We start from the raw sequence: 9,488 nt of genomic DNA, 5'->3' as shown, positions 1-9,488 counted from the left end.
AGTTTTAGTTTCAAGGCTATAGTCCACTTTGACTCTAAGATGGGGATTATGGAAACACTAAATGAAGGTTTCAAGGCAATGCCACTTTCATTATGCATGATGTTCTCACTTTGTCCAAATCTTTATTCTTCTCAAATTTTATTAAAATAAGTGGGGGAATATTGGTGTATTTTAATAAAATCTTAATGTTTTTTCCTTGACCAAATCTTTACAAGGAGTTATAATAATTTATTTGGGAGTTATGAGAATTATAATTGTGGGAGTTACAATGCATTTTGAATGGAGTTATTATAGAATTATTTGAATTAGAGTTACAAATCAATTATTTGTTCAAATGAGAAATTATTGAGTCATTATAAGCCATTCAAATGTGAATTAATTTTTAGGTTACAAATTCTACCAATTAACTACTCCCTCCGTCCCATAAACTCTGTCGCGCTTGGGAAGCAGCGTTTTTTATTCACAGTAAAATCCACTTGTTTGTAAACTCATGGGTTCCAAATTTGCCCTTCACATTCACCGACAGACTCAAGAAATAAATGGGTCAAAGAGGGACCCATCAAAAGCATTCCATTGTTTCGGCTACCAAAAACAAAAACTCATTTCCTTATCAAAATCTTCTTCATCCAAAGCAAATGGGTCAAAATGGGACCCACCAAAAAACAATCCTTTGTTTCAGCCACAAAAACCGTTTCCTTATCAATTGTTGCCACAGAAACTGTTTCCTTCTTCTAGCAGACATTCATCACCGCCTACTACTAAAATCTTCTCTGATTCTCCATCGTTAGCCATTCTTCAATTGCTGCAAATTTAAGCTACGATAATTTCTCTGGACTAACTACAAATTCCCTCTTCTCATACTCCATATTCACTTGAAAGTTTTCACCTTTGATTACAATATTGGTGCTCCAGTTCAAGAGAGAAGCATTGGAAGGATATGAAGTTGATTGCTAATCCATAGTTGATAACAAATGAGATTAAAAGGTTAGTTAACTGTCTTTTATTCTTTCTTTTTAATGGTTTTTTTCTCTTTTCTCATGTAAGAAAGGCTGGATCTTTTAAACTTTTGTAATGTTTATTTATTGATTATTTTGTCTATAATTTCTTAAAGATTTGCCGCCAAATTATTTACTGAAAATTTAGATTTTGGCGGATTACTCCAAAAATAAGTCTTGAAATGCCTATTTTAAAATATTTAATGGAATTGTACACTGACTTGTACCTCTATATATGCAGTCCGTTTGTTTTGTTTTAACACTCTGTTTCTTGTTTTTTTTTACACCATGTTTCAAAGGTGACTCTTAAAAGAAATATGGATACTTTTAATGATGTTGAAACTAATAATTCTACGAAGAGATTAACTAATCAAGAAAGGCAAATGATTTTTGAAGCTTTATTACAGGAAAGTAATGGCGGTAAATTGAAAAGGGGAACCATCAGGAACATTGCAAGCCTATTTAAAACAAGTGTTAGGACAGTTCAGAGAATTTGGAAGCTAGCAGCAATTACTTCTACAGATGGAAGAGTTGATGTATCACACAGGTTTCCTAAAAGATGCGGAAGAAAACGAGTGGATATTGATTTTACTTTGATCATGGCAATTCCTCTCCGACGCCGGACAAATATCAGGTCACTTTCCAGTGAAATGAAAGTGTCCAAATCAACCCTTCACCGACGAATTAAAGAAGGTGCTATAAGGCCACACTCAAATGCACTCAAACCACAATTGACAGATCAGAATAAGCAAGTAAGGCTTAACTTTTGCTTGTCAATGCTTGAACCAGAAAATCTCAACAGCAATCCAACATTTATGAGTATGTTCAATGTTGTGCATATTGATGAAAAGTGGTTTTACATGACTAAAGAATGTGAAAAATATTATCTTCATCCTCAAGAAGAAGAACATCTTAGGACATGTAAGAGCAAAAAGTTCATTGTGAAAGTTATGTTCCTAGCTGCTGTTGCTCGACCACGTTTTGACTGCTCTGGTAACCCAACATTTGATGGAAAAATTGGGATTTTTCCTTTTGTATTCAAAGAACCAGCAAAGAGGAGTAGTAAAAATCGTATGGCAGGTACATTAGAAACTAAGCCAATATTGTCAGTGACCAAGGAAGTATATAGGAGATGTTTAATTGAACAGGTTTTGCCTGCAATACATGCTAAATGGCCACGGGATGGTGGTAGTGTTACTGAAATTTTGATCCAACAGGATAATGCAAAACCACATATTAATCCCACTGATCCTGTATTTATTGAAGCTGCTTCTAGAGATGGATTTGATATTCACTTATCATTTCAGCCTCCTAACAGTCCGGACATGAATGTTCTTGACTTGGGATATTTTAGAGCTATACAATCCTTGCAACATCAAGAAGCACCCTTGTCAATTGATGAGCTAATTCTTGCTGTGGAAAAGTCATTTGATCAATTATTAAGTGAAAGTCTAAACAATGTTTTCTTAACATTGCAATCATGTATGGTAGAGGTGATGAAAAATCTTGGGGGAAATAACTATAAAGTGCCACACATTGGGAAGCACCATTTAATGAAAGAAAATTGTCTTCCACTGCAAATAGAATGTGAAAAAGAACTTGTGAATCAAGTTCTAAGTCATATGCAAGCGTGATTATCTTCATTGGACAGGTAAGATTTTATAAAGCTTTTTTGTTTTTTAAGATTTTTTATCTCTAATTTCTTGTGTGTATGGTTGTTTAAACTAACTAGTGTTCCTTATTTTCATATTTGTAGGTACTTAAACTTTACTAATCATGTGTTTTGAACAAAATGGTATGGGTGTTCTAATGTGCAAAATGTACATGTACTCAATGTTCATTTGTCTAGCTATTCTTGTTCACTTTGCTCTGGAGCATCTTTATTTGTTGTTTATCACTAAATTGTGTCCTATCTCATCTTTTGCCAGATGGTTGAAGTCAAGCAATCCAACCCTTTTGATTTTGTGGTGCAAGCTTTTGATTGGACAAAGAATATAGAAGCACTTTTATGTACTAGTGGTTTTTCATTGACTGCTTTTATTTCACTTTACAAGATTTTAGAATAGCTCAGTAAAGTTAGCTTGACGTTAGTAGTAGTAGTGCTGATTTTTGTACAAAAGGGAAAATGTGCAATGCTGAGTGAAGCTATGTACATGTATAAACATTGAAACACTACTTTTGTTGGAGTTTTTGAAACTGTCAATAGCATTATTCTATAAAGTGAAAATAGTGCATATTGGTTTGCATTCTTTTGCTATTTGGTGGTAGAATATCTGTTTTTGCATTTTTGAGTTTTGAAACATTAAAAAAAAAGAGAGAAACTGACACTTCTATAGACTACGTTTAAATTAAATTTGGTAGTAAGTGTAGTTTTTTTTCTCCAAGTAGAGTAACATGCCTTATTATTTTGCTCATTTAGTTTTTGGATCAATCTAAAATTATTCACCTATTTTTTACACTTTTTTCTTGCTTTCAATATGAATTTATTTTGTGAAAGTTGATCATTCTTAACAAATTAGTGCGTATGAAAATAATTTAAAAATTGAAAGCTTTCAAAAGAAAATCACTAATTAAATCATCTCGATATTCTATTTCCTGCAAAAAATCGAAATGATCCTCTTGATAACAAAACCAATTTTCAATTGAAGTTTAAAAGAGCCATGTGCACATTCTTCATGATGAATTTGGCTGGAGTCGGAACTTTGTTGCTGGAGCCGAAAGTCAAATATGGTACAAGTTGGAATATTTGGATGTCCTTTGGGACCACACATCAATTTGTGGGCCAACTAGCACATGTATTATCACACCATTAATGGAGGGCAGAAATGGAAATTCATAGCTTAAAATAGTTTGAAATGCCAAACATGACAAATATTTTGGGACAGCCCAAAAAGGAAAGTATGACACTATCAATGGGACGGAGGGAGTATAATTTAATATGAAAAAAACCGTTATACATTGGATTTTCAATCCTTTTTCTAAAGGTTTTTGTAACCTATAAATAGTGAAATTCTTTGGAGAATTTGATACACACTTCTCTCAACAAAAGATCATTCTAAATACTATTTTCCTCACACTCAGTTCATTCTCGCTCATTCTATTTTCTTTGGGCAAAGTAAGATATTGGGAAGCTTCTGCTTCTCTTGGTTGTGCAGATCAAAGGGAAGCAACAACTATAGAGTTGGGCTGTTGTATCCTGGAGACGGCGCGTTAGACCTTCTGCGTCGGATTAAAAAATACCGTAGGGGCGCGCTTCAGCCTTATCGAACTTTTTAGTAACTATCAATTCAAGGTAGTCGAATTGAAGATCAGAAGCTGTTCATCCAATAATTTTAAGATCTAGTCCGCGCATCAACCCATGCCAAAATAACTTTTGATGGTACAAATTATTTGCATTTATTAATGCAATATTGAGGTATGAGATTTTGTTAATTTCTTTGTTAAATTTTACCAGAGAAATTACTATTACTTATATGATTAATTTGGTCTAGAACCAACAATATATAACAATAATGTAAAAGAAAGAAATCTTTTATTTCCCAAACCAAATGTACTGATCTTATACTTCACATGAATTCAATGATCCAAAACCAAATGTGTAACGTGATAAATATAGATAAAGGGTTACAATGGTACATTGATTGGTGATCCTTCTCCAAAACCAAACACAATAGATTGATACGGAGGAGTTTAAATAGAGAAATCTCTCTATCAACTGTGCACTCACTTGAAAAATAGAAAACCATGCGCTTGAGTTTAAAATATACTTGTAAAATAGAGAAATTTCTCTATGAACTGTGCACTCACTAATATTGCTTTGCCCCCCCCATAGGTTTCGATTTGATCACTGCACCCCATCTAACTTTCAATTCTCTGCAATTTCCTCAAACGTGGCACTGGATTAGGTCAATTATTATTTATGTTTTTGTTAATTGTCCATCTCTGCATCATGCTTACAATGCCATTGCTTTTTTTATCTCTAAATGGACAGCTAGGTGCTCTAAGTATATTGAAAATTCAAAACAGTTGGAAGACGAATGGTATAGTCAAGGAAGTTTTATTTTAATAGTTAATATTAAATCTCAAAAGTCTCTTGAATTCAAATTCCTCTCGTCCTTCTTCGCTTCTTAAATTTCATCATTTCCCTGCTAGAAAAAAAAAAGAAAGAAACACTAAGGTTTTAGAAATCAGGCCATCAATACAGTGGAACAAAGGCAATGCACTGGTTTACACAATTACACAGTATAGTTAGAATGGACGGATATAAGCAACTGGTGTTACATTTAACAACTTTAATTTGACAAAAGAAAACTCACAAATCTAAAGTTATATTCTTACACAATTGTTAGAATGGCCATGGAATTCAGACTGCGAGTAATGGCACAGGAGGATTAGGTCAATTATTATTTATGCTTTTGTTAACTGTCCATCTCTGCATCATGCTTAAAATGCCATTGCTTCTTTTATCTTAAAATGCCATTATCTCTAAGTATATTGAAAATTCAAAACAGTTGGAAGACGAATTGTGTAGTCAAGGAAGTTTTAGTCTAATAGTTAATATTAAGCCTCTAAAATTTAAAAGTCTCTTGAGTTTAAATTCCCCTCGTCACTTCTTCGCTTCCTAAATTCCACCATTTTCCTGCTAGAAAAAAAGATGAAGAAGAAAGACAAATCACGCAAGGAGTTCATAATGCAATTGCAACATTAGAAGGGTGGAAAAAAATGTGATATCCAGTAATAGTTGGAAACATATCCTTTATATTATCCTGTTTAAGCAACTTGAACTCCTTTATATATACTAGTTTTTTCTGCCCTGACGCTATGCGTCAGATAGCCTGGACTGTTTTTTTTTTTTTTTTTTTTTCTGCTGTGGTATATTTTTTATTACTTTTGTGTGTGTATGTGTGTTTTTTTTTTTTTTGACATACTTCAAGAAAAGCGCTGAAGTGCAAGCCCTAGCTCTATTCAAACACAAGGAAACTGTAAAAAAAAATTGTGAAAATCCTGCCCAAAAACAACACAATCGCAAATTTAAATTTGATCACAACCCTACTTAAAGCCATCTGCAGCAACAACTTCAAAGGAACAAAATATAAATTCTAATTTATTTAGACATTTTTGTCGACAGAAGAGGTATCCGATTGAACAGCAAATGCATTATGCAGGCCTTCGCGGAGCTTCTTCCGCAAGCTTTCTTCTTTACGGTTCTTTCGAATCTCGACCATGTTGTTTATTCCCCTCCAGCAGCACTCTTCAGCGTCCAACGCCACTTCAGAAAGATTAGTTCTCAAATTACATCCCGAGTAGTTTTTCTGGGTTAGGAAAATTAAATTTGAAAGTTACGGAAGATTCGTGGGAACTCTGCAAAATGCATTAAAAAAAGTGAGAATTAGAGTAGAGAAGTTTATTTTTATCTTTTACCCTCTGATTTTTGGGACTGGCTCAATATGCCTATTTATCTTTGAACTCCAATCGGAGCCTTGTGGTTTCCAATGTCCTATGCAACTATAAATCTCCCTCTAATGCCAATGGAAGGAGCTCTCCTCCTTCGTCGCCCACTTCTCCACTTCCTGTAATGACATATTTAGTCAACCCCAACTCAAGAAAAAATCCAACCATTCACATGAAAATTGAAATCCCATGCAATGATAAAACCTAGAACACTTAAAAGTAAAAAAATAAGAAGAAAGAGAGGCAAAACAATTCAAAAATGGAATTACGGAGATGGGATTAATTGGAAAAGGTGATTACATTTTTGTTGTGCGTGTAGGAAAAATTGAGAGGGAATCTACTGTAGATTTCTAGATAAGATCATGGAGAAAGACGTGGTGTAGGGAAAAATTAAATAGGAAGATGATGAGTGAAAAAAACTGGCAGAGAAGGCCAAGAGAAGAACGAGAAAGGGCAATGGAGATTGCAGAGCTTTCAAGCGGTGGTGGTTCCATTGTACCTCAAATCACTGCTAAACTTGTTGCCGTCCGAGAACAGCACGTGGGGAATGTTGAAGAAAGCCAAAATTGCTTGGACACCTGGTAAAGAAAGCCAAGAAAAGAAGAGAGGAAACAAAGCCGAAATTGCCCACCCGCCAAAATTGCTCCTATCCAATAATAGCATGCGGACAGCAGTGAATTTCCACCAAAACCACAACCATCCAATGCCAGACGACCAAAACACCACTCAAGACTCTATTCCGACCCATTGTCAAAACATTAATCTACAGCAAACCATCAAAAGGCGCAAATAAAGCAAAGAGTGGAGACTTTAGAAGATCAGCTTGCTCAGAAAATCAGCTAAGTGAGACAATGAAGATTTCACCTTGCAAAACCAAAGATCACTGGGGACACCGTCCACTGCCTACTCACCAGTGGAGGCAAAGCAACTGCAATTACACAAGAGATTAGGAAACCAAACATACGTGTGAGGCGAAATATACATAAAGCAACGAGTGAAGACTCTAGAAAACTTTGCAAAACCAGAGATCACTGGAGACACCGTCCACTGCCTACTCACCATCGGAGGCAAAGCAACTGCAATTACACAAGAGCTTAGGAAACCAAACATGCGTGTGAGGTGAAATATACATAAAGCAAAGAATGAAGACTCTAGAAAGCTTTTGCCGCCCAACCGCCCACTAACTTAATAGTAATTGCTGACTACCAAAATGAAGAGCCACGCGGACAGAGCATTGCTGACTACCAAAATGAAGAGCCACGCGGACAGAGCAAGGTTACAATGCAAGAGAGCCAGCGGACAAAAGCAAAATACCAGCAGAGCCACTGCCACCCATCAGCAAAAGACCAAAACGCCCCTCAAGCTCACACAAATAACGGCATAACCGGCCCATTTTTCACTGTTCACAAGCGGATTCTCGCTTTATATATGTAAGATATACATATATATGGTAAGTGAGAAGGACTTAACTCAAGAGTTTTACTTTTAAACCTTACCACCCAACTCAACTGAACCCTACCCAAAAAAATTAGCAACTTGAATTCCTTAGTTATTACTTCTTTTAATTGTTGAACCATTTTACTCGAATCCCAGTATTGCTTGCCAGTTAATCTTTCAAAATCAAAATGAGCATTTAGATATTTATTTTCTTCTCCATTCATTAGGTGTTATACAAATTGTAAGTGAAATTTTGATTGGCAACCAACTGTTTTTACAATGTCCGCAACCCATGAAAACTACAAACCAGTCTGGTGCTTTAGCTTCGACGAAGAACAAACTCATCAATCAAGTTATAACGAATTGAAGACCAACAATATATAAGCAGATATCATGCCATTTATGTTACAAAAATAGAACAGGATTTACAGAAAATGGTTAGGCAACTACGAAGATGCTACCTGATGGGTGTTACTGTGTTAGGCAAATACTCCGTAATAATATACCACGGGCTGATGGGCTAACGTTCAACATTCACAAGAAACAGAACAACAATATTGAATTGAAAAAAAAATATGTGAGTGACCAATGTGAGGCGAATTTCTCTTAATCCCACTTGTCTTGACGGTTTGCCGTCTATAATTATACATGATGGTATGATTCTGACGCGTGCCATGCGCTGCTTAGTGCTCTTTTACAATCCTTGGAAGTCGTGCTTCATCCCCATCATATTATCATCCCGACTTCATTAAGCATTATTCTTTGACGATGAGAAGAAAAAGTACCTACCTAACCAGCTACAACGCGCCACACACACATTCACAAGAAATAATATACACCATCCTTTAAGCTTCAAACGAGTCAGTTTTATATAAATACTAGACGAGCAATTAAATGCTTGGCTTCTCTGAAAAAAAAAAGATCACGGATCCAATAATGCGCTTATTTGGCTTGGAAGGTCTAATATTCAGACCTTTTACATAGTTCAAATGGACTACGTTTATAGATTATAATCTAGAAGTAGAATAGATGTAATTTTTTATATATATATATATATACGAGGGAGGAGTGCCCGGGCATCGCGCGGGTGTTTGGTACCTGTGGGGAAGGAGGTTTTTTTGTTGAACAAATGATAGTACATTGTGAGAATAAATAAAACTGAATATGAAAAGATAAACGATATAATCAATCAATTCACACAGCATTACAATAAAACTGTGTCAAATTGAAGGTCGTTGATAACACAGAAAGCTAACCTTATTCCAGAATCCCCACCGAGAACTCTTTCTTGTTGTTGCTCCAAACCTATAAGATTATAACCAACCCAAACCAATTGGGGTTAGATTACGCGAAAAATGCTATCTTGCGGTTAGGCAACGCGATAAGAGTCGCTAATTGTAGGTACTAAAAACACACCGATAAAATTAAGGGAGAAACTGAAAAATTGGGGGCGGTGAAATCTAACCTCACGTTGAACCACCAAGAGTAGTTGGGACTGAAGAGCATTATGAGCTGATTAGTATGAAGCCAGATAGAATTATCTCAATCCTAAAATGCGAACAGGGAGAAACTGATAATCAACCGTTTAGACATTAAGATACCAAC

The 9,488-nt window shown here is 35.4% G+C and overlaps 1 protein-coding gene and 1 long non-coding RNA gene across 9 annotated transcripts; one reads left to right on the top strand and one right to left on the bottom strand.

The window, feature by feature from the left end:
- The first annotated feature begins 629 nt into the window (after positions 1–629).
- LOC113733054 (uncharacterized) lies at positions 630–3,241 on the top strand. 8 transcript variants are annotated; one of them, XM_072081036.1, is made up of 4 exons: positions 630–984; positions 1,392–2,646; positions 2,752–2,815; positions 2,924–3,241. In XM_072081036.1, the coding sequence occupies exons 1-2, from the start codon at positions 972–974 to the stop codon at positions 2,627–2,629; spliced, it is 1,251 nt and encodes a 416-aa protein (XP_071937137.1). In that variant the 5' UTR covers positions 630–971; the 3' UTR covers positions 2,630–2,646; positions 2,752–2,815; positions 2,924–3,241. The 8 variants fall into 8 exon arrangements, 5 of the variants coding, with proteins under 5 accessions (XP_071937137.1, XP_071937135.1, XP_071937134.1 ...); XM_072081034.1 differs by having other exon boundaries at positions 631–984; positions 2,752–2,790; XR_011841023.1 differs by having other exon boundaries at positions 639–984; positions 1,403–1,747; positions 2,303–2,790.
- A 2,765-nt stretch (positions 3,242–6,006) lies between these two features.
- On the bottom strand, positions 6,007–7,626 carry LOC113729659 (uncharacterized). The gene is made up of 4 exons (XR_003458175.2): positions 7,506–7,626; positions 6,946–7,374; positions 6,417–6,565; positions 6,007–6,307 (listed from the first exon to the last, which is right to left on the bottom strand). It is a non-coding gene; the product is annotated as an uncharacterized lncRNA (long non-coding RNA).
- Positions 7,627–9,488: the final 1,862 nt, after the last annotated feature.

Source organism: Coffea arabica, chromosome 2e (genome assembly GCF_036785885.1).
Source record: "Coffea arabica cultivar ET-39 chromosome 2e, Coffea Arabica ET-39 HiFi, whole genome shotgun sequence".
NCBI lineage: Eukaryota > Viridiplantae > Streptophyta > Magnoliopsida > Gentianales > Rubiaceae > Coffea > Coffea arabica.
This window is presented reverse-complemented; position numbering and strand designations above follow the sequence as displayed.